Source organism: Falco cherrug, chromosome 7 (assembly GCF_023634085.1).
Source record: "Falco cherrug isolate bFalChe1 chromosome 7, bFalChe1.pri, whole genome shotgun sequence".
Classification (NCBI taxonomy): Eukaryota; Metazoa; Chordata; class Aves; order Falconiformes; family Falconidae; genus Falco; species Falco cherrug.
The window spans coordinates 42570648-42596205 of record NC_073703.1 but is presented as its reverse complement, the minus strand read 5'-3'; the positions used below and the strand labels follow the sequence as shown (position 1 = coordinate 42596205).

At 41.9% G+C, this 25558-nt stretch overlaps 1 protein-coding gene across 4 annotated transcripts in view; it reads right to left on the bottom strand.

Moving 5' to 3' along the window:
* Positions 1 to 9783: 9783 nt before the first annotated feature.
* FBLN5 (fibulin 5) overlaps positions 9784 to 25558 on the bottom strand; it is a 55778-nt gene continuing 40003 nt past the window's right edge. For all 4 annotated transcript variants that reach the window (XM_027804910.2, XM_027804912.2, XM_005438881.3 and 1 more), the window contains 7 exons: positions 23491 to 23613; positions 20661 to 20777; positions 19586 to 19705; positions 16660 to 16782; positions 15992 to 16118; positions 12920 to 13115; positions 9784 to 10914 (listed from right to left, as the gene is read on the bottom strand). In XM_027804910.2, coding sequence (XP_027660711.1) covers positions 10753 to 10914; positions 12920 to 13115; positions 15992 to 16118; positions 16660 to 16782; positions 19586 to 19705; positions 20661 to 20777; positions 23491 to 23613 — 968 coding nt within the window. In that variant the 3' untranslated portion in view covers positions 9784 to 10752. The remainder of the gene's footprint in view (positions 10915 to 12919; positions 13116 to 15991; positions 16119 to 16659; positions 16783 to 19585; positions 19706 to 20660; positions 20778 to 23490; positions 23614 to 25558) is intronic.

The window sequence follows — 25558 nt, the reverse complement described above, 5'->3', positions numbered from 1 at the left end:
AAAGCAGGAGTTTCGGTACACAGAGTACAGCCCATGGGACTTCTCAAGGAAATGTTTCATAGCTCACCCTTAAGGAAGTGCAGCAGGAGGTTAAATCCCTGCAGGATATCATTTTACAGCCCAGCCAAACCCCATCTCTCAAGCAGCACGATCACGATGTCCTTTACCAGCTGGCTGGAAAGCACTGACAGAAGAGAAAGTACAACCTTCTCCTCCTCTCCACTCTTGTTAAGTCAGCTCTGGAGATACCATTGCCTTATCCACAGAGCTTTTTGCTCAATGGAGACACCCTTGGCTGGCATGATACTGGCAGAACAGATTGTCTTGCACTGGGAAAAGAGCAGTAAAAGAGGAGGAGGTCACACTATTCAGTCCCATGTGCAGCAGCATCTAAGACAAACACGACAGCATGTGCAATAAGAACATGAAAAGGAGATGGTAAGCAGCTAGAGAAAGAAGCATGCAGTGGCTCAGGTCTGGAAACCTCAGATTAGGCCGCTTGAGCTGCATGCCAACAGCTAAATCTGAGCAACTTTGTTTCCTGAAGTGTCCATTCTCCACCAAATTGAGTGGAAAGCCCAGCTGTTCGGTGGCTTCACTGCTCAAGCCACTTCTACCAAGGCACCCCGGTGGGGACTGAAGAGCCAGAAGTCTTTCATCATGGGTCACAGACCTACTTTCTCATTTTATGTCAGCAGTTCTAGAGAATTGTTTGCTTCCCCTGAGATTTTGCAGCCCAGCATTCCTGCACTTGGCTTCTCTTCTGCTCTGCATGTGTGACTGTTTCAGTGTAATTTTTCTTGAGCGTGTGATTCAGAATTAATGTGTTTGCAGTGTAGTGAAGGGAACTGACATGTCCTTGTGATACTGTAAGTGAGCAGTGGCAGTTCCTTTGAGTTCAAAACAGCTATAAAGATCTTTATCGGCTTTCTGAGTGGCTTGTAAATCATCACAAGCCCAGTGAATGGTGTATTACCTACCTCACTTCTGCAGTGAGCTGAGTGATGAGAATGCAAGAGAGCAACTGTGTGACGTAAGTTCATTCACTTCCCACAAAACACACCAGAACCAGGCTTGGCTGCCCTTGCAATTTGCTGAAATAAGAACATTCCACCTGCAAAACACAAGCTCAACCAACAAATAGCCAAACCCCATTAGGCATGGGTCATTGAGTGTGGTGTGGGTGGAAAAGCCTTTCTTGTACTAAAAAGTCACAAGCTATGTAGTGGAGGTGGGAGTGAGAACTAGCTACAAGTTAATGATTTATGTACGAGGAAACCAGTTCAGTCTAAGTTATCTTATATTAACACTACTTGTTAAGGAGACAAGTTTATTCTGCAGAGCTAAGCCAAATTCTGCAAAGAGCCTCATGTTCACTGTACAAACCCCTGCCTTCACTGGTTCACATTGTGCCTCCAGGACTCAGGTCAGCTGGGAGAGGAGAGTGGCACTGCATCAGGCTGGGAGGAGAGCTCTTCTCCTGGGATCCTTCAGGAATGCTTCCAAGGCTCACCCTCTCATATACCCTCCAAACACATGCTGGGTAAAGCATGGCTGCTGCTTGGGGGAACCAGCCAAGGGAGCCATCCCTGCCGTCAGAATGTGGTGGGTTGACCTTAGCTGCAAGGCAGGTGCCCACCAAACCGCTGTTATTACTACCCTTCTCAGCAGAATGGGGGTGGGGGGAGAAAATAAGGTGGAAAACCCAAACACTTGTGGGTCAAGATAAAGGTGGTTTAATGAAGCAATAACAAAAGTCATGTACGCTAAACTGAAGAAAACCAAAAGATGTTACTCTCTACTTCCCACGAGCAGGTGATGTTCACTGCCTGGGAAGCAGGGCTTCAGTACATGGAACAGTTGCTCGGGAAAACAACCGTTGTAAATAATGAATGCCCACCACCACCATCTTCCCTCCTCCTTTCCCTTAGCATTTATAGCTGATCAGACGTCATATGGTATGGAATATCCCACTGGTCCCTTTGGGTCAGCTGTCCTGGCTGTGTCCACTCCCAAGATCTCGCCCACCCCCAGCCTACTGGTGAGGGGGGGGGAAGGTGGGGGAGACAGCCTTGATGCTGTGCGAGCACTGCTCAGCAGTGGCCAAAACTCTGGTGTGTTATCACCACCTTTCTAGCTACCAGTACAAGCACGGCACTGTGGGGGCTGCTGTGGGGCTCAGCCAGACAAGGAGTAATGACCTGCTCCAACCTTCAGTGAAGCTGCAGGGGAAAGAAATGCCTCAGCTATGTCAGGCTCTTGATACAGATAATGTTAGTTTAAGGCTTGTCATGCATAAACCCAGCAGGAAATGAAGGTAAAATACACACATATACCTCCGAGTATGGGTGAGTTTACAACATAAAAACTGTGAAAGAAAATGAGCCTCTTGAGAATTAATTGTATTTTGCTTTCAAGTTTTCTCTGCTACTGTATATGTATTACCGGTGTTTATGACCAATAGATATACTAGTATCACTGATGCTCATTCAACATGTTTTGCAAAGGGGTTACATGATTCTGGCATGAATGCTTGGAATGATCCTATATAATCATCACTAAACCAGGCAATGATCAAAATAAACTAGAATTAAATTATAATTTTTGTTAGCAATACATTTTTTATTTTAAAAAAGCTTTAAAATAGACTCTACTGGTGCATTCAGTGTAAATTGTTCACAAGTTGTAAAACAGTACATGAATTAAAAGCTCATTTTCTGCTACAAATGAAGTAACTGTTATAGGTTAAAGGGGCAGGATGAGGGACATTGAAACCATCAATTTTAAATTACAGTATTCCTCTTCCAAAAAAGAATGAAGATTACAAAATATAATGAGTTTCTTAGTCTGGACAGCCTGCAAGTAAGAGTTAGCAAAATGACTGTTTAATCAGAAGCAGAAGTTCTGTGGAGCATCTGTCGAGCTGGGCAGTGAGCCCTCCTCCCTGCACCTGTACTGGTTGCAGGAGAAACTGTTGGTATAAGGTGGTGCCATAAGTGCTGTAATTTAAATTGTACTTACAGGCTTCTGGTGTCCAGCGCATCTCATTAGATGTCACATTGGCCAGGGCAGCGTGATTTTTTTTGAAACTGTTGCTGCCTTCAAACACACGAAAGCTGCCCTCCTATTTTTATTCAAGTGACTGTTAGCACTTTTCTGTCTTTCAAAGGCTCAAGCAAAGCTAAAATGCTTTGTGCAGCAAGAGGGAGACTTGTCTTGGAGATCCTGCACACTGAGAGTGTTCCTTAGTACTTCTACATTATCTTCTTATGTCCTTCCCTTGCCTCTGGCCATGTCTGCTTCTTCTTTGGCCCATCCATCAGCAAGCTATTGTGTCTGTATCCTCGTGAGGATCAACCATGCTTAATCCTGCTGGTGGGAGACAGGGATGTTGGAGGTCAAGGAGTGAATTCTTCCTTTTCCAGGCGTGTGGGATGTCTTCATTCCAGAGCTATTTATGGGCACTTATCTTTCTAAGGATATAATCGCTTTTTTAATATTTTGGATTTGTGGTTGATTTTTTTTTTCCATAGAAATGACATAATAACCAGAGCACTGAAGGTGAACTAATGAGCAAGTTCTTTTTTATTAAATTTCTGGTTCAATTGTAATTTTATCCCTTAATAATTATCTCTTTTCATCTATGGGAAAACTGTCACTTATACCGTTGTAACTCACACCAAGTCAGACTGGGTAATTCTGGGTGAGCACAACCCTGGGGAACAGCAGAGATATGTTAGAGCTTGCTACAGGTAGTATGCATGTAGTAGGCCACAGCTTGGTCCTATCACTTTAAATTCTCCATAGATGCATAAACACAATGAGAAATTTTATACATATTATGAAGTAAATCTCCACTTGACATCATAAAGAAGTCAATGAAGATGTCTCTCCTTCAGCTGAGAAAATGTCTCTATGAGTTTTGCACCTTCCTCACTGACCTGGGACACAGGCTTGGGCTGACAGGCATTTCTGATCCCTGTGGGAGCTCTGGATCTCTGTAGAGCAGCTGCTATTGTTTTGGAAGCAGGCACTTTCTCTGTCCCCCTCCCCTACCTGAACGGCATCAGATGTCAGGGTCCAAAGGACTATTTTTAAATGAAGAACCAGGTTCAGGTTGTTTTGGGGATACTTATTTGAATAACAAATCTATTCAATCTTGGCAGGCCTTCTGCCTCCTTGTTTGCATTTCATATAATCTACAAAATGAATTTACTGACAGAAATGTTCCTTAAAACCAGCAATTTCTAATGAATACTGGAGAACTCTGGTGCTGGACTTTTGACTTGTGTTTGCATTGTGTGTAGGCAGCCAGGAAACACTATGTTTTGAGGATTTTGTCAAGACTAACCTTTGTAGCTATGATTTCACGTGTTGATTACTGAACATTTGCAGCAAGTTGCTGATGAACAACCTCCAGAGTAAGGTCCTGAAAACCACATGCACATGCATTACTTTGAACACTGCAGAAGCTCAGGGAAGGCAACATAATTCCTTATAGGTTACAGAGAGGAACAATTTCTACAAATGATGCATGAGCTGTGACTCTGCAAAGGCTGGGGTGTAGCTTGGTGTTTTAACAGTAGGTACAGTCAAGTGCCTGGGTTGGCCTTTGGAGAACAGGAGTGAGGAATCATTCATGGAAACAATGAATGGCTTGAAATACCAGAGGAAATTTTGAAGTGTCAAAGGATATCTCAAGAAATCATAAAGAACCCAAAGATAGTGCCCACAGAGAAAGAGGTACTGCAATCATACTATTGTTTATTTACTGGAAAAAATCTTTCAGCTCTACTGTAAAAATAATACATATCTGTTTACATTTATACCACTGACACTGAGATTCAAGACTTAACATAAAACCGGGCTAAATCCAGACCTGATGTAAGGTGGTTATTGATCATGACTTCAGCATAGTGGTGGTCACATCACACTCTCTGTGACTGAGCCAAATACTCTGTTGGGAAACTGGGAAAACTTCATGCAAGTTGTGAAGAGCCCAAGGATGTATTGTGTAAGCATGTCCTTATCAGGCTTCTTAAAAAGCCTTGAGACTATCAAGCCAGCATGATACAGATGCAATTTCAGGAGAAAAGTGTTTCATCAAGACCTAAAAGAGCATCTTCAAAACTGTGTGTGGGAGTGGTTTTTTTAGAATCCTCTTCATGAAGTCAGGCTCTGCCAGCAGCCTGGGCAATCCCTTCTGCAATTCAGACCGAATACTCTGCTGTGAGGCTGCCCACCAACAGTGGGGGGGGGGGGGGGCGTCGGGGGGAAGGTACAAAAGCAGCAGATGGGTCAACAGCAGTGCCTGCATTTCCAGTGAAACACATGGAGAGCTTGTGCAGATGGAGCCTGCAGAGGAACCTGGCAGGGAAATAATGGATCTGCCTTGGCTGTGAGGAAAGCAGCTGAGGTCAGTCAGAGCCTAAAGAAGAGACACATAGCCTACAAGTGATCTTTGAAAAGCAAAGTGAAAAATGTTATGTAGTGCCAGAGGAGAAGTGGAGCTCACTTAGAATGTACTTGCGGTGCATGACCATAATGAGATCACTTGTCCAGGACAAACTCAAAAGGGAGAATGAGTGACTTCTGGGATACAGGAGGGAATTGAAAGAGATTGAATATTTTGGTAATTTTTGGTTGCTGAAGTGTTTTCTAAAGATCCATTTGCTATCCAGCTACATTCCTCAGTTCTTACATCAAGGTCACTGCATCATTATTCACCTGCTGGTGTAAAAGCGTATCTATCTGCCTTGTACCCAAACTGTACCTCATGTGACTTCATCAAAATTAGTTATGTGAGGGGATCAGTTTGGCCAATGGAAACCACTAGAGGGATCTTAGAAGTTTGAGTTAAGACCTGGAATGGGTAAGATTTCCATCTCTGATGTGAGCACTTAAAAACATCAGATGCACTCTGCACTGAAACAAGTGAGAGAAGAAGCAGCTGCAGGATTGAAGACATCCCTGCACCATACTTCTGGACTGTTACACATCCTACACTACCCTTCAGCGCAGGTCACCATTCTGGGCAGGCTTTTTGTGGAATCCCAAAAAGTCTAGTTATGACCATCAGCCTCAGTCTTCAGGCACGGCACCTGCTTTGGGGTTGAGCTATTCCAACTTGGTTCAAAGACTTAAAACAACAAAATGTGATGGGTGTAAATCACTTGTCCTCACATATGTCATATGAGTGAACAGAATTTGCTTGTGCCATGTTATCTTACAACTATTTGACTTAAAAATGCAGACCCACACTACCACAGATAGTTTTAGCTTCTGTAAATTCTCCATATGTGCAGATACATGCACAGGGCTTTACACACACACAGGGAAGATCCTAAGGATGCTTTTTATCTTTCCCATTAAAAAGCAGCAGAGTCATGCAAATTAACACCAGCTAAGGGTTTTGTCCATCCAGGATAGAGATTTATTTTAACAATAGTGCCTGTCAGGCTTGAATAACATTAGGGCATACTTTGATTCATTTTTTTTAATTTAACATCTTTGTTCTATGAAATTTTCATTGGGTTCCAATACAGCTACATGCTATGAAAGATGTTCAGTAGCATATCCCGTGAATAAGTCAGACTGGAGAACTTGGACGATACAAACTGTAATGATTCTATTGCTTGACTTGCTCTAGACAGAGGAAAATGAATGTGTAAGTTCTGTGGATGCTGATACCATGTTTATGAGAAAATGAAAGTTGACTGCTCTAAAAGCTGAGCCAAAAAAAAGCTAAATATGAGTGCCGGCCTCCAACTTGAAAAGGAGAAAGCTCTCTGTGAATGGCCCTGGACACTTGATGGTGGGTGACCAGGTACTCATAGAAACTTAGGTTTTCTCAACAAAGTTATTGATGTGAGAGAAGCACAAGTTGAAAAGCGATTCTGTGGGATCCAGCAAACTCTTAGGTGAAATAACATTTTGTCGTCTGTGTCAAAAAAAGTCAATCCCCTAAAACTATCTTGAGGTCAAATAAGTTAGACAACTGGACCCATTCAGCTCTACAGCTCTTGCCATTCTTCTGCCTCTGGCACCTAACCCGATCAGCATGAATCCTTTTGTTAATTTGTCAGAATAGATTCTCCTTCCTAATCATTGTGATCTGTATCAAAGATTACTGCCATTTCTGCTTTTCTTTACTTTTATTCCAGTTACTGCACTGGCAATAGGTGCTGTACAAACACACCGTGCGAGGTGGTCTTTCTCCTGAGGACCTTTGTTTAAACAGACATGGCAGCCAACAGGCAGGAGAGGCAAAGAGCTGTCCATCCCCAGCTTGGCCAGGAAACGGCTCTGCCACCCTGAACAAGGAGCATGTTCGAGCAGAGCTGGAGGGAAGCCACACGTACCCAGACCAGGGTCAGTACCCTCATCTGGTGCTGGCCAGAATGTTGTCTGTTAACCATACGGTAAAATTCTTTGTGTTAAAAAATCCTCTGCAGTAGGTTAGAATAAAGAATAATTTTCTGAGCAGACCTGTAATTCTGTCTGCTTTTAGGGAGGCCTGGCCTCAAAGGAGAACATGAATGTGTACAGCAGTTGCAAGTTTTCATTTTTAACTTTCATGCTGTAAAAAACCTGACATGCATAGTCCTTTTTTTTATTTGGTGAGAATTGCTGTAATATACGAGCCTGCAATGGTCTATTGGAAACAGAACCCTGACTAGGAAATGGAGAGTTTAGATGTTATAAACTGCTAGTAATTTATTATTTTGAGATTGGCATATATTTTGGCAAAGTTAGAGTTGGCTGGAGTGATAGTGAGTGATGAAAGATGTTATGGCGGTTGAGAAGTGGCTGAATTCCTTTGTTTCCAGACTTTTCACTTTTTTTTTTAAGGCACAGAATGTTTATATAGAAAATTTAATATTGTTTTATGAGTATTTGCTGGACCCTGCTAAAACCAAGCATTCAAGCTTTAGTCTTTTAACAAAGTGTTTTGTTATGGAATTCCTCTGGGTTTTGATGTTTCTAAATTAGGGTTAAATCAGGTTGGTATGTGAGGGCCATGGGAGAACAGCCCAGAAGTGAGAAGCTGTCTGATGCCTAACAGGGTGTGCGTCCTCTCCAGGAGGTGATGTGACGGCAGAAAGAGAATACTCCTCAATAGGGCACGAAGAAGCCATAATGTAGGGGCACAAAGTGGGGGAAAAGGGGCTTTTAAGCAATAGGAAAGTTTTCTGCATATTTAGAGTTTTAACATCGTTAATGCAAGACCCTGCCTGCCCCTTATCTGCTCTCCGGGCCACCAGAGCCTGCTTGTTTCCCACATTTCACTTCCATCATCGGGTACACATGAGCACTTTTAGCCCCATTGTAACAAACTAGCGTTCCTCCTTCCTGGTCATCTCTGTTTTCCCCACCAAGACTGGGCTATATGATGAGCCATGATACACTCAGGAAACACATTCTTGTTTCTGATATTTCTCTGCACATTTCTGCTACGTTTATCTCCTCCAAGTCGGCTACTCACAAAACTCACTGGCTTCCTGCCCTCAGCTTGGCCCACTAAACTCTAGAGCCAGGGTCCAGCCTATTTGTTTTTACAATAAAGGACAGCCTGTGTACAGAGCTCTGAGCCACAGGATCCCAGGTCATTGTAACAGCACAGAGGAAACTTTAAACCATTGAGAAATGGAAGCTGCTAAAGCACACTCAAGTGTTTCGTTGCTATGAGCCATTGCATCAGGGCTTCCTTCAAGCTGAGTACAAGTAAAAGGAGCAGAGTCATTACTAAAGCTAGGGAAAACCAGCTCCAGACTAACAAAGCTTGTTAGGAACAAGAGTCAATTTTCTGATTGTGTCACGCAGTCTGATGTGATAACTTTCTGAGTCTGTATTCTTCCATTTAATACTCCACTTTAACGAGGACCTCACATAACGCTCTACTCTGCTCCAGCCTGCTCACATTACAATCTTCATAAACTCCTTTTTCCAAGTAGCATTAAGCACTTCCAGTCCTCAGAAAGGTGAAGCAAAGTTTATCTTTCCTGCCCTAGCGATGCTGGGGAGCAAATAAGCCAATACAGCAGAGGGAAGAAGCAAAAGAGCTTGCTTCAGAGAAATTTAAGAACAAGGCATAAGAACCCTCATCCCTACTGAAATAAAAGGCCAAACTGCCAGTGGCTTCAATAAGGTAAGCATTATACCTGCAAACTATACTTTTTTTTTTTTTTTTTCCCCCAAACTCCTAAACATATATATAGATTTAGCTTAGCACTGTGAGGCCTCAGCTGGAATATTTTTCACAGTTTTGGGCACTGCACTTTAAAAAAGATGTGAACCAATTGGAGAGAATCCAGATGAGAGCAACAAGAATGATCAAAGGTCCAGAAAATGTGATGTATGAGGAAAGACCAAAAGAATTGGGTTTGTTTAGACTAGAGAGGAACAGTCTGAGGGGAGACATGACAACAGTCTTCAGACATGTTAAAGACTGCTGCAAAGGGGAAGATAAACTGTTCTTTTATTTCTACTGGAAGTAGGCTAAAAAGCAATGGATTTAAACTACAACAGTGGAGATTCAGTTTAGGAGAAACTTTCTGTTGGTTACAGTAGCTATACCTGAGAAGACATTGCCTGTGGAAACGGTGGGATCCCATTGTTTGAGGTCTGGGTACTGGTGTAGTGGGGTCTGCTTTATGGCAGAGGCATGAATGAGAAGACTGGTCCAAGTCCCTTTTGGCATATTTTCCCCAGTGTTAGGAATGTAGGAGAGAGACTGCACGTGAACAGGACGATTCATTTTTTTCTAAGGAATTCGGACGGGTCTGAGCTGAGTGGTCCTTGAACAGGAGATTTATTGTAGCCTTAACTACAGAGTTAGTATCACTACCTTATAACCATTGCAAACTGTTTGCAACTATCACACTCAGGAAAACAGGGAAAAATAGAGTTCTGGTTCTTATCTGCTCTGAAGTCCCTGGACACTATTCTGGCAGTGGAGACCTGTGTCAAACAGCCTGGGTGTAAATAATCATAACATCCTAAATATTGTAAAACATACCATCCAGTGATAGATTTCTATGAACTCTGTTATATAGAAAGATTTAATACAGGAAGGAACCCAAACATGTGACACTTTGCTAGAAAGTAGAAGATTACATAGTACAACATGTATTTTGGAATGAATTTACAATGAATTTTAACTATAAAATAGAATCAAAGAAAAAACTGGTGAAATTAAGACAAATGCAGGGTGAATTGAGGCAAAGTGCCTGACTGATAATTCCAGAGATAATTGGGAATGTAAATTAGCACTTCTGAGATCCCTTGTTTCAATAGTTGGCTTTTTGTTTCTGTGTCTGCTTGCTTGTCTGCTTTCCATTTATAATGAAAAAAAAAAAAGAAAAAAAAAAAAAGGCAAGATTGCAAAAGCCAGCTTTTTCCTCAGTTTCTTTGGTGCTTTTTGCTAAGCAGCCTTGGGGCTACAAAGGTTCACAGTCTTTCAAACATAGACTCATACCCTAGAAGCGTTTACAATGGAAAGAAGAGTCCTTAAAATATATGACCACAGAAAGAATCATATGGGATCTGCTGACAATGTATCTTCAGATGTCTGCATCCTGGTAGGGGCTGTGCATGAAGAGGCCTCCCTCCTCAGACAGGCATAGGTCACCGGGTCTGTGGAAATACTGATTTGGTTTGGAGCTGCTATACGTACTGGCTTCTGAGGAGAGAGTTCTGCAGAGGAGGAACTGCCTCTTTTATTTTAATGTTTCCAGGACACAAACTCAAGGTTTAGAAGGAGTACTGTGACACGTATATCCTCAGCCGGATGACAGAGCTTCCTCTGAAGTTGATGACGGTGTTAACAGTGATCATTTCCAAGTCCAACTGAATGGTACGGGGCCCCTTCACGGGGCGGGTCATTACCAGAGTAGCACTGATGGGTCCTGTTTGCTGTGCACAAAGCAAGAGAAAGCAGGTGAGATTTTAAAAAACAGCTCTTGAAAACTATTGTCTCACTATGGTCTGCAAGCAGCTGAAGTAACTGTTTACTGTTGCATTGTTTCAAACCACTGCAATTCAGGGGAGAGAGAGCTTCATTTCAGCATTGGACTCCATTTCCATGTTTTGTATGAACTATCACCTTCTACAGTTTGCAAAGCCTTTGCAAGCCCTGCACACAAAAAGAGCTATTGAACATAGAAATTTGCTATTGTCCAAAGGGAAAAAGATGAAAACATGGATTTAGGGTATAAACAAGTAGTGACACTTTTTTTTTGGTGTGAGATTTATTTTGTTTGATGAGGGACACTTACTCTGAAGCAGTGAACACCAAGAAGGGGTTATGTTAGCAGAGCCTGGAGAACAGATGTTCCTATGTGAACAGGATCAGGGTTTGTTGTCTAATTGCATATGTTAACGTCACAGAACCTTAACCTCTGAAGAGACCTTTGAATATGCAAAGGCACTTCAGAAAATCTGTGTTTTAGTAAGTGGAAGCAGACCTTTGAAGTATCTGGCCAGAACAGTAGATTATGAGAATTTAAAAATCAGAGCTTCTGACGTTAAAAACAAGCGTAATTTGTTTTCCAGCAGAAACTTACGTACACAAACCAGGACGTGTTTTACCACGAAACCAAGCATTTGTGTTATCTCCGATCAGAGAAGCCTGACCAAGCTGGAAGGAGGAGCTGGGCGGGCTGCCCTGGCTGGGCCCTAGGCCCTAGTGCCTCAGCCCCCGGGGAGCTGCATCCTGGGATCCTGCTTCTCCCCAGTGCCCCTTGCTTGCCTGGCCTTGCCTTGCCTTGCCTTCTTGCTGCTGCTCTCGTTCTTCCCAAAGTACTGAGTAGGCACCACCAGCTAGCTGCCAGCCTGCAGTGGGATGGGTGCTGCTGCTGGCAGAGGGGAACGGACAGCTTGTGCAAGCATTTTAGGTCATTTTAGGTGACAAATGAATGGGTGTGTGATAAATAAATAAAACAAAACTAGCAGATTTGAGCAATGCTGGTTGCTGGAGCCTTAGCATCTGGTGTATTGATCCAGATGATAAGGAAAGGTCAGTGGGATCAGTAATGACTTTGCAACAGGAAAGCTCTTGTGAGATGTAAATGATCATTCTGGGACCACTTCTCACTTCAGGATTTTGAAACATTTTCCTTTTTTTACAGTGAGAATCTGAGGCTTTTGTGAGAAATGTGTACTGGAGTCTATCACACTACCAGTTTCTGTGAGGTATGGGAACCGTCAATAGCCGCTGAACATAACTCAGTGCGAATATCAAAGTCAGGTTTTGCCTAGGCCTAAAAATCAGCCTTGTGAATGTCACCATCCCTGGTAGCTGTGCCTCATTCTGTGCAGAGACTTCCCATTACCCCTGCATGTCAGAGATGCAGCAAAGATTGGGGAACAGAGATGTCTTCTGAGGAAAATTCAGATTAAAAAAACAGTAGTTGTGTTTCCTCTAACAGCGTCTGCATAAAATGTGTGTTCTCAGTGAAAAAAATACATAATAAATGAAAACAAAGAACCCAGAAAGTAATTTCTTGGGATAAAGGGTTGGGGGTTTTTACTAATTTTTTTGGTTTTCAGGTTTTTCAATTTCCAGGGAAGGCCTTAATAAAACAAACAAGAAACGTTGACTCTTTTAGTGACAATTACTGATTGCCCATCAAATAAAAAAAGTGTGGGAGACCTGGGCTATTCTTAGACATGGGAACAGCCCTGGACTTGCCTGAACCTTAAGTGTCATAAAACAAGCATGTTTGCTTTGGGTAGGTTACCTTCCTGAAAAAGCCAGCAGCCCCTGCAGATCAGCACACTGCTCTGCATGTCTACATGTCAAAATGCCTTATACTGAAGGTTTAAATGATATTAATAAAAACCTGAGTTCTGCTACCAGAAGAATATTCAGCTAATGAGAAGATACTCTGTGTTTTCTCTCAGTGAGCACCAGACTTACCCGCATGTAGAATTCCCTGCCCTCATTCCCTGATTTGATTTGGAAGATGTAGTACGCTCCAGGGTAGCGAGTTGTTGCTTGCATCTGAAATATGTCAGAGGGCACAGACCGCCCGGACACCATATCCATCACTCTGTACAAGATGGTGAATGGCTGATCTCTGCAACCGGCATTTTCAGCTGGACACATGCAGCGGCTAATTGTCAGAGATAGGATTGTCATCAGGGGTTACAAATTGCTGTAATATCTGATTCTTTATATGCAAATACAGCTGCATAAATAAACAAACAAACAATGTTGTCTACTAGCTAAAAGACTCAATAAAACTTGTAATGAAACTTTTAATGAATTTTCTCCCTTTTAGTATTCTCTATATTGATATTCTGGCCTACCTATATCCCTGCCTTCTTTTTCTTGTCTTCTAAGCCAAAATGTCTTGGCATCCTTTGTCTCCTTAGATCCCTTGAAAACCTGTACTTCCTTTAAAGCAGCTCTGCAGGTGTAGAATAACCAGTACATGTTTGTTCTGGTAGCAATTTAGACTGAACTGTCCCCAAATTAATGTTAAATTTCACTGCTGATGCACATAAATGTTGTATTCTTTGTTTAACAGCCTTTTATATACTACATGAAAACATACACTGAGACATCCCGGACCAAACCAAAGCTCTAGCATCAGATGCAGAACCCTAAGGAAGAGCAGGATAGCAAGCCCAGTGGATGAAACTTCCATCAACAGCCCCCAGTGGTATGACTCGGGAAACTCTTGAAACAAAGATGTCTTCTGTGTATTCATCACACAAATGCCTTAATGCATTTCTTATCCATGTCCAGCTTCCCCTTACACCTACATGAATGTTTGGCATCCACAGTCCCCTGCAGCCGGGAGTTCTGCAGCCCCCTTCACCTCTCTCTGCACTGCCCCTTGCTGACTTTGATGCTCCCAGCATTCCAATGAAAGGAGAGAGGCCAGTCAACCTCTGCAGCTCAGGGTTTCATATTTGACCCTGTTAATGGCTGAAGAGTCCTAACTTAATTGTTTTTCACAAGACAGCTGTTCCATAGTTTTGACCATCCTCATTGCTCTTTTTGAACCTTTGTCCAGTTATATGTCTTTTGAGAGGAGGTGAAGGAGCTGCACAGCACTGAAGATATGGTGTGTGCTCTAATGATATTCTCTACCTATTAACACCTCAAATTCAGATTGCTTTTCTGAGCCCTAGTGAGTACTGCAGATCATGGAACTATCCGTAACAACCCTCAAATCTCAGTTTGGACGGATTATGATCAGATCAGTGCTCTTTATTTAATTGTGATTTTGGGATTGTCTTTTTACCTTACATTTCACTACACTGAGTTTCACCTGTCATTTTTATTGCACACTCATTGAAGCTCCTTCTGCCATTCTTTTCTACCCACCCTTTTCTCTACTGTCTTCAGACACTGTTGCAGACTTTGTCCATCTCATGTTTTTTCCTTTTTCCCACATTGCTTACAAATACATTGGACAAAGTAGGTCCAGCTCATACCTCTGCAGACCTTCACTGTGAAAGCTGACAATTCAATACTATATTTCTTTTTTATCTTTCAACCTTTTATTCCTCTGTACCAGGGACTTCTCTCTTACTTAAGGCTGCTTAATTTCCATAATAACCTTATTTGAGGTTCTTTTCAGAAGCCTTTGAATACCCAAACAGACCGCTTCAGCCCATGTGCCCTAGCCACATGCTGCTCATTTCTTCGGAGAACTCTAATAAAGTTGTGAGGCAGGATGTCCCTTTAGAAAAGCCATGTTGGGGCATTTACTGGAAAAGACTTGGGTCTTTTTGCCAGTTTTTTCTATAATCTCCACTACTGACACCAATTTCAGACAGTTCATCTGGCATGCCCCCCATAAAAAGGCTCCTGGCATTGCAAACACCCAATTCCTTCCACAGAAAACACAATTGCAAGGAATTCACTTGGCTTTTATATTGACCACTTCTAGACATATGCCACAAATTGAATGCAGTCACATCTAGACTGCCAAAGCCAAAGCCACCAAACACAGAGATCAAGAGTTCTGGCACAAGCTGATCTGCAAGGACTCTGTAGTTGGGCTCTGGGGAATTTACATGCAGAGGCTTCAGATATTCAAATTCCAGTTTAAGACTGCTACCTCTGAAGGTAGGTAAACCCAGAACTGGAAGAACAGAATGTGTTCACTCCTCAGCTGCCCTAATTCCAAAAGGATTGTAAAGATATGAATAAATTATAATGGAAAGAAGCTGATTCTTCATCTCTTGCCTTTCTATAAAATACATTAGGCTACCAAGCAATCCCAAGTAATTGGGTTTAGTGCAAACACTATGAATGAAATACCATTGGGCTGCAATATATATAGATCTGTCTGGAGATGAAATATCTTGAGCCCTAGGCAAATACCTACAAAAATGTAAAAGAATCAGGCAATTTTTACAAATGTGGGATTTATTTTTTTTTGCTTTCTCACGTAATTCCAAATTTAGACAGTAACAGTGCCAACAGCCCTATCCAGACATATCCACTTTCTGGACAAGGCAAATCAGTCTGTGGATTTTTCAGCTCTTTTAACCTTTAAGCAGTAGGAAACTACTTGTATCCTGCTATAACTGTCATCTAATATTTTAAAGTACTTCCCAGACATAAGCTAATTAATATTTACAGGAAATACTTATACTAATAAACAGGCTGCATTTGAGCATACGTGAAACTCAGTTAGTAATGTAAGTAAATGTCTCTTATTACATTACAAACTTTGCTGTTTTCTTTACTCACTGATAAAAGTGTTTTTCCAGTCTAACTTCCCACACATCTGAGTATCATATCATCATATCGTACCACATTATATCACATCCCACCTGATGACCTGGTAAGGAATTGCAATTTATTATTTCATAAAGCTTACCAATGATAAATGTAGCAACAGCATGTATGTATAGCTCTCTAGACACAGTCCACGGCTGCATCGTAAAAATGCAGCGTATTTGGTTCACTCTAGATACACTTCACACAGATACAATTCACTTTTATGGCCCTGGGTAGGTTACTTACTTCTCATTAATCTGGATATAAGGATCCTCGCATCTTACTGGGTCTAAACATTTGTATTCTCCTGGGATATTGAAACACGTTTGCTGTGAAGTGCAGGTGAAGTTTCTGGTTTCACATTCGTTGATATCTAAAACACAAGAAACAAGAGAAAGGCTAAAGCAGGGAAATATGTGTAAGGTATCACCCTTGCAAACTGGTTTCCATCTTAAGGAATTGCCCCAAAATTCATAACAGTCTTGCACCATGAGAAGTGGCTTTTTGATAACTGGTCCCTCTTTTAAGATCAATTTTTACTCTGTTAATTTCTGCTTATTGGAGTGCTCCCATCTGCTAAGTGCTGCAAAAATAGAAAAGACATTGGCTGCTCAAGCTCTCTGACCTTAGAGAATGGGAAAACTGAAGAGATGTGCAGCAGAGAGGAGAGCATCTGAGGGCTTTCCTGTGTAGTGTTTCCTAGTGAGTAAAGTCTTATTTTCATATCAACATACCAATTCACCTCAGTGGGATTATTCACGTGATGACATTCTTACCAGAATTCCATAATTGGCCCCTATGAGTATTTCACTGTGCAATGCCAACACCAAGCATCTCAACTGAAAACCTCTTTCCAGACACAGGACCTATTTTCTGGTCCCCTCAGGTTTTAATCAGTGCAAGAATGTTCTTACCTTGGCAGCTTCTGCTATCGTCAAGCAAGTTATAGCCTGAAGGACAGATACAGTAGTAAGAACCAGGTGCATTCACACATTCGTGCTGGCAGAGGAACTCTGAGAAGCTGCATTCGTCCATGTCTGCAGTGGTAAAACAAAGTTTAGTGTCTTTGGCTTTACAGTCAAAAGAGCAGTCCCACAGGCAGGTGGCCATCCAGGCTATGTGCCCATCACCCCAGCTGGAGGCTGACACCCCCCAGCTCCCTAGAGCTCTGCAGAAACCTGGCAAAATGCTATACAACAAGCTGTTGGTTAAACATTTTTCTCCTAGGGAAACCAAAGCTGCTGCTGAACACAACGTGTGACTTTTATTTATTTATTTTTCTTTTTGAATACCTGTCACTAGTTGGCTGTTTTCAGTTCTGTTTTACATCAGAGATAGAGCTACTCCAACAACAAAGCTGCAACTGTAATTTGAAAGGAGAGACTTGCCAGGGTGGTGTTCGTTCCTTTTTTTTCTTTTTTTCTGGAGAGCAAACTTCCCGTTCCCAGGGCCACATGAGTCCCAGCAGAACTCCTGCAGCCAGCCCTGGCTATTTTATGTTTCTTAGCCTCTAACCAGTTACTTCCAAGGCATTCCAGCAAGACTACAGAGCTCATCCCAGCTTGTGTCAGACCTACTGGAAGGCCCAGCCATCTCCCAGATACCCAGGAAGCTAAGCAGTCTGTCAAATCTCTGATTGAAAACAGAAACTGTGCTCTTTTCCCCTTGCACTCATGAATTGAACAGTCATTGTATTCTGCAGATCTGTGCTCGAGCGAGAAAGACGAACTTCAGAGCTGCACAAGGAGGCATCGCTGACTGAGGGGAAAACACATGCAAAGGCGCTAGACTGAGGGAGGCTGCAGTTAATCATTTCCTTATTTCCCCTGTTCTGGGGAAGAAAGAAACAAAGGCCAGAGCCCCAGCCAGGAACTCCCAAGTTCTTATTCCCAGCTCTGACATGTTGACTCTCCCAGGCAAATCACTTTTACTCTTCAGACTGAATTTCCCTTTCTTCTAAATTGGGCTTAGTCCATTTATCTACTTCTGATGTTTTGTGCAGATGGATTGGAAAGTATTTGAAGTCCAAATATGTCCAAGTGGCTTTATGGCTGCAACCACATTATCAAAAAGGAGATGAAAGGAACCCTACACCTACACAGTCCTGTTACTGTGTGACTTCCCCTAGCAAGTTCGCTGAAAAAAACACCTTCCTGGTAAAACACGGACTGGGGCCTGACTCCATAAAGGGACTGAGATATCACCCACACCCTCTAGGTGTCCTAGCCCAGACCTCCAGCACATCAGATTCATATAACCTGTGCTCAGCTGCTGTCAGGTGCTGGAGGGACTTAAAGCCCGGAGGGTCCTACATTTCTGCTGCTCACCCCACACAGGACACACACACCTTTGCTGTTCCTGAACACTTCTGGCATTCTGCTGACTACCTGCAGAGGACCAAATGGTAGGTATTTCACAGCACACCTAATGCATATGCAAGATCTCTGTGATTAAAAAATAATGCCTATGTTGGGAAAGGCAGGTTGAAATCTCTGCCTCTCTCCTTGAATTGGGATAGGGATGCCTCCCATCTTCAAGGTAAGCCGGCTGCTAGACCATGGGCTGTTGAAGTACATCTGAGTCCTGGGTGTCTCATAGGAGTGTCCTCCTAAGCAGCCATTCCCCCCTTGCAAGCCTCAGTGATGTCCAGCGATCACTTGTGAAGTGAAAGAAGCTCATCCAGAGAAATCTGATCAGCTTTGACAAGCATTTTCTTGCACAGAATTCTCAAGAAAAGGTTTTCTGCTCTAAAACTGGGTGGTGGAAAGTCCCTTTTGCTGGCTTAACTCTCAGACATGAATAAGGCTCAAGTACCACCTCTTCTATCACCATTTTGTCCTGGCAATGTTTATATGGCATTGCATTGAACTTAACTGGTTCGGGCCTCAAGCTAGCTCAGGAGCGCATAGAAGGGTGCAGGAGTCTAACTTAGAAGCAGAAACTCCATCAGAAAGCAGAAAACTTAAGGCAGGTGTTGCAGCTCAAAATGTTAAAAGTGAAAGACCCTTTAGAGATTTGAGTCTTTGTTCCTTCCCTTATAACAAGGAGCTTTGCAGGGAAAAACAGCTTTGGAAACACTAATCTATACACATACTGCATATAACATCTTCCCCCTCAGAAACAGCATATTACATCTGTTTACTGTAAATTAAAAAACAAGTATTTTCCAGTGCATTTTTCCTTCCAAGAAATATTGGCTGGATTCTCTAATTTTATCAGGCTGTGGGAACATTAAGCACAGAAATAAGTTTTGCCTTCAATTAAAATAAAGCAATAAAATAAAAACAAAAACAAGAGAGGAAAAAGTATAGTGACATAAGCACAGTTTCTTCTGCTATGTGCTGAACAGATTAGCAGTATCTGTACTAAGAAACCATACTGTTTCTGAAGTGTAGCCAGAGCCATACAGGGGAAACTGAGGAAGGTTTCAGGCAGAAGTGTGCAGTAATAAGAGCAAGAGGAATATATGCATTCAACAGACAAAGTATTTCTTTAATCGTGGAAGAATGTTCTAGGACTATCCCTACTTTACTTGCTCTAATAAAGCTTCCTGTTCAGCATTACAAAGCATTTTCTAACGTTTTGCTGTTATCTTGGAGCTTTGTAATAATTAGCTTATTTCTTTAAAACCATTTTTAAAGATGGCAGCCCTCCTCCATTGTGCTTTTCTGGTTATTTGCTATGTGCTTTAACTGGAAGGTCATATGAGTTGCTATCCTGCTGCTAACCATGTACCAAGGCAAAAAACTTTTTAAAAAGCATGTACAAAACAATACATTGGAAAAAGAAAACTTAATAGAATTAAAGAAACTGAAACAATAAATAATTAAAGACAGTTACCACTGCAGTTAACTCCATCAGCTTCCAGTTCATAGCCAGGTTCACAGCGGCAGAGAAAAGAGCCGTAGGTATTGACGCAGGTCTGAGTGCAAGGGTTTTCGCTTGTACATTCGTTCACATCTATGGGAAACCAAGAACCAATGCATCAGTGGCTTCTCCCCAAACCCTATTTTCAATTCACTACAGTAAAGCAATTCAAAGAGATTAGCTGTACAGTCAGAATGAATTGTTCTGAAAACATATAACCAAGTCAGTATCGTTTATTGGGATTCAGGCTGGTGCCTGGAAATAGCATGTTGGAAACACAACATGTGTGGAAACAAAGCATTTTGGGAATGTCTTCAATCAAAAAAATAACACAGAAGATGGGGATGAAATATTTATTACAAATGCTTCTGTCTTTATCCTGCAATTTAAAAACCATTGAACAGACCTGAGACAAAATGCAGCAGGGTTTTCTTGAGGACGATAATGCAATGAGGAATGGTCCTCATGGTTACCTAGGGCTAAGACAAAACCAATTTTAATTTTTTTTCCTTTTAGGACAATAGCAGCTTCTGGCCATCATTAGCACTGACTTTCCTTCAGCATGTGTAAAGATGCTCCCTGTTTAGCTAAGGAGAGGCTTTACAAGAGGTTGTGCTGGCTCCGATTGAAGTAGCGCATCACAGCAAAAGGTGGTCTAATGCTCAGGATTCTAGTCTGGAATTTGGGACAGTCAGATCTAATTTACTGATCTGACAGAGTTTTCCGGTCTCAGGTGGGTCACGCAGCCTCAGATTTTGAAAGTAAATTCAGTGCCTAAACTCTTGGTTATTTCAGTGAATTGAGCAACTCTGTATTTTAGGGGTCTTGGGCCTGTGTGCATATTTCTTCTGATACATCGGTGATGTTGCACCCGTACCCCTCTGAGATACTGTGAAACTACAAAAATATCTCAGGTTGACAAACCAGATATGAACATTTTCAAAAGCAATGTTGAGAAGGTTACTTGTATTCTAAAAACTAAGCAAGTTTTAAGGGTGTTGCTGGGTTGGGACCAAAGATTTCAGTCGTGGTTTACCGCACACAGTACCTTGGCATGATCTTCCATCATCATTAAGGGTAAAGCCTGGGTTGCACGTACAGGAGTAGGAACCAGGCACATTGGCACACAGCTGCTGGCAGTAGCCGTAGCGACATTCATCTATATCTATAGATGGGAAAGATGAAAAGTAGAGTGGTCTGCATTTTCACATGACGATGCAAAGCAGCAAACACACTAAGTAAATGGTACCAATAACACAGCATAGTGGTTATGGATATAACAGCCAAACTTTCAGGCATTCAGGCCCAGAGTTATAGATAAAATACACCTTTACCATGAAGAATGTAGTAATGCATTTTTATCCACAACTGACATCTATCAGTACCTCCTATGAACTGACTGTCATTGCTGTAATTTTCGGTGTAATGTGACGTCGTCAGGAAGCCCAGAGTCAGTCCCTTTAAGCAGCTACCTTGAAGCACACCTGACACCTGGCACAGTCTGTCAGCACAAGCACAGCCAATGTTGTGGCAAAGTTTTGTCAGAATCAAGATAGAAACCTTTTTTGCCTCCACATATACCAAAGCTACTCACTAGAAAAGCATTAAGTATTTGCTACTAAATACATCTTTTAGAGAGGATATTCTTTAAAGACTTTTTTCTGAATAGTTACATTGACTTTTTAGATCAATTTTTGACGGACAAGTTATACTCTAAAATATGCAAACAATAAATGTAATGCCAAAATAATGGTTTGGGCTGAATTGCAGCATTAGCAATACATGCAACTGACTGTTACAAAGAAAATGCTCTAAGATACATATGATGGTAAGTGCTAGAATTTTGCCCCTGGACTAAGAACTGGAATGAAAGAGTTGGAGAATTTCTGAGGCTTTACATTTCCTTTGGTATCAACTGGCTTTTGATTTATGGAGATTTTTAAAATGGCTACTCTCAAAGCTTTGAAGTTAAGTTTGTGCAGTAGAAAACCAAGTGCGTTATTTCCAGTCAGATAGCAAGATAACCTAAAGGCCAGGGCCAGCTATGGTATGTACACCAGCAGTAGGCTTGGCCCAAATCCTGCAAAAATGACATAGGTTTTAAGTAAATGAATACCTCATTTCACTGAAACAATACATTACTTTAAAATACATGCTGTGGCTTTTGCAGGGCTGCTTCTTGTGGGTGGGTCGTGTGGATACTGCTCTACTGGCTCCTCCTGTATAAACTTTAGTGGGATAATTGCAACAGATGATAGAAGTGTAGCTTTTTGCAAGTGTGGTTTACTAACAGTGCACCAAAAAAGCCTGTCTCTAAAACCCAACCCAACCCACTGATTACAGTAAATGGTCTTTTACTGCTTTATGCCAGCAAAAATCACTTCTCCAAGGCCAGCAGAAAGTATGGAAAATTGAGACTTTTTTGACACTTCGGGAAAAATATAGCAACTCCCAATATAATTTGCTTTTAGCTCTTTGCATTGCCTTGTAACAATCCACCCCATGATTACTTAAAGTGGGCCACACTGGGATGTTATTGCCTATTTTAAATAGCATAAGCAGATACTCAAATCAATTCAGCAATGCAACCATTTCGGTTCTCTGGTATATCCATCAAGCAGTAAAGTACTTCAGATCCATGTCCAAATCCTGAATGCTGCACACAACCCTTTCGTTCGGGCTGTAACTGGGAGAAGTAAATGGGTAACAAAACAGGTGATTCAGAGCAGAATCCCCTTCCCGCCCTCCCTCATCTCCATCCTGTCAAGTACTCCTGTCCAACCCGCAGCACAATCTATTTTTTCCCAGAGAAGAGGAATTATCAGTGATTAAGGAGCAAGGGGCTTGGAGACTATATCCCAGGGGAACAACAAGACAGTGACTCCCCAAAGCAGCTATGGCTGCATAGACCCCAGCTTGGATGAGGCTCAGCTCTGTCCCTGCCAGGTGAGTTGCACAGCAGCTGTTCACAGTAGTTAGGAAAGCAGCCATGAGTCAGTCCTTCACTGGAATTGGTATCTGGGAGGAGAAAGCTGGAAAATAACTGAAGAAGCTCCAGGGATGAATGGGCAGGGAAAGCCCATTCTCCTTCCAGCCGAGGTGTTGTGTCAGAACAGTCCAGCTCTGCAGAGCTGGCAGGCAAACAGACTGAGCCGAGGGGAAAAAAATAATAATGAGAAAACTTTAAACAAAAAGTTGTATCCTATCTCCTAAGTCCTATCTGTGTATCTAAAATTAACATCTACTTCATCATCCCATGGGCAATTCAACTGAGGGGAATGGGCTGGAGGAGAGGAGAGCTGGAAGGTTTTCCTGTGCTGTTTGTTGAGGGATGCTTTTTTCAACTGGGCTGAGCCGAAAGGATGAATAGGACATTGCTGCAAGGAAAATAGTAAAACTGAAATAAAACTGCTTGGAAGCTACTGAAACAGCACCCAGTTCAGAGGTAATTTTTTTCTCACCCTCAAGCAAAAGGGTTGGTTGAATCTAGGGACTTACTGGCCTCTTTCTTGGTATCAAGTTCTGGTCCCTTCAGGTCCCCATTGTCATAGTGTGGAAAGGACAGGTCTGTGTGGGAATAAATCTTTTTGTATACATCCTTATGATCACTCGTATATGAAAGGGAATCCTTCAGAATGGGAACATGAAAATACCATGTGTTACATGGACGCTAGTCATGTGGCATTTACATCTACATTTTTGTTCAAGGGAGTCTCTCTGCCAAGCATACCATTGGCACTTAACAAAGATGAAAGGCGGTTTCCACATGGCTGAAGGTTTAACCGTGTCCTTGACAAAGATGGTCAGTGACATAATTTCAACTGTTTACAGGTACACAAACACAGATGCTACAATACCATATTGCACGAGGTTTTTACCTAAACACTGGCCTTCTAACAGCCAGTAGCCTTCAGTGCAGGAACAGGTATACCCCCCCTCCGTATTTATGCAGATCTGGGTGGGGTTACACTGGTGAGAATCTGAAGCGCATTCATCCACATCTGCAACACAGAAATATAGCAAGAAAGCATTAGAAATGGCAACGACAAAAGATTGTTCACACTGTACAGGGACTTGCACTCACAATGTGTACACTCGCTCCGTGTGAGGAACTGAAGTGCAGTGGACTAGAGAGAATGACCATAACCTGAAATGAAATTCATAATAATAAACATCTGAGGGCAGTGAGAACTGAGGGTTCTCATCATACCTCTCCCTTTTGCGGATGACCTAGTGTTTCTCAGAGCTCCTCAAGAAAGAGATCACATTACCTCAAGCTTTTGGTTACTTCTACATTTTGCTTTGTCACTGAACTGGGATTTCCATGCCACAGGGCAGTGTTCAGCCCTAGGGAAAGGCTGCTGAAAGGGCTATATAGCCCCACTGCAGAATAAAAGGTGAACGAGAGTTTGAGAGATGTACAAAGACGACTCAGACATATAAAAAAAAATTACTTCCTACCCCCACCAACACAGATTATCTCACTGTAATTTTTCTGACAGAAGGTTCAACCAAAACCAACCTTTACCTGACAAGAAAAATGTGTATTTCCCTGGAATCAATTTCCTGACAATAAAATTCTTTTCATTTTTTTTAACCATCTCTGTTGTTTTGAATGTATTTGGGTTTTTATTACAACCCTTTAGGGTGTTTTTATTATGGGCTTTTTTTTATTTTTAATTTTTTTATTTTTGCAAAAGAGGTGAATAGCATTCCTACATTTATATAAGCCAGGACCCTGGAACCCAACTGATTAAAAATGCCTTTCAGAGTCAGAAGTTCAATTTGAATCCCTCCTTGCTCAGTCTCTTCCCTGATGTTTCTGGCACTGGGTTTTCCTCTAGATGTCAGAAATGGAAATAGCAAAAGATAAATTGTGTCATTTTTTCAGCCAACTCAGATTTCTATGTTTTATTTATTGATATCTAAACTATTTCTGTTTTTTATTCCAGCACACTGTGCTCTGGATTTTGCTGAAGTACTATGTAATCTATGCAATGCTACTCTCTTGATCCCCCCTGATTCTTATTAACCCAGACTTTGTCAGGTCATGACTCAAAAGTATCTCAGGCACTGGTGTGGTGCAGGCAGCAGAGGGCAGGAATTGCATCTCAGTATCTGCCCCCGAGGCAACTAGCACAGCCAGTCACCTGTAAAATCCCAGCAGTCACGAAATAACTGACCCAATCTACCACAGCAGCATATCTGATATGTTTGGACATATAAATCAATATATACATGTTATATATATGGAGAGAGTCTGGAGTTCTTATCTTGCCAACATCTGTAACCAGAGCAATTTATGGTGAGTCAAAGCTGGTAAGATAACAAAAGCGGCACAATTAGAGGTAATTAGCTCTGTTGGAATTCAGTTCCCATGTATTTATTGGCCAGATGAAGGTTGGCAAAACGCTGGGGAAGTGGGAAAGGGGTAAGATAACAAGTCTAGACTATATAAGTAGATAGATATGCTGTTCAGTTCAGCTATTGCTTCTGTGTTTGGGCTAAAAATTCTAGATCCTCCCTTCATACAGCATATCAGACATAATTGGTCGTATTTGAACACAGATTTTATCTAACCATAGATTTAATAAGAATTATGTTAATGTTTTTTCTAAATGAAAAAGCTTTCTATTTATCATGTTTGCTTATTGTTTTAGGAGTGGGACCCTGGGATCTGGCCAATTCTGCTGTTTTTAACCTGCCCCAAGCTTTAAAAGATTTTAATTTTCCATGCTTTCTGCTTCCAGTAATATTAATAAGTGAAGCACAGTGGAGCCAAAATGAAGGTCTGGGTCTTACCACCACGTATAGTAGCGATGCTCTTTGAAGACTATAGGTCCTCCACTCTTCTGTGGTGTATCTTTCTTTCAGGGGTACAACATGCATCCTTTACTAAAAGCAAGAGGTGGCTACAGGATCAGTTTTATTCCTGAGTCATCTTTG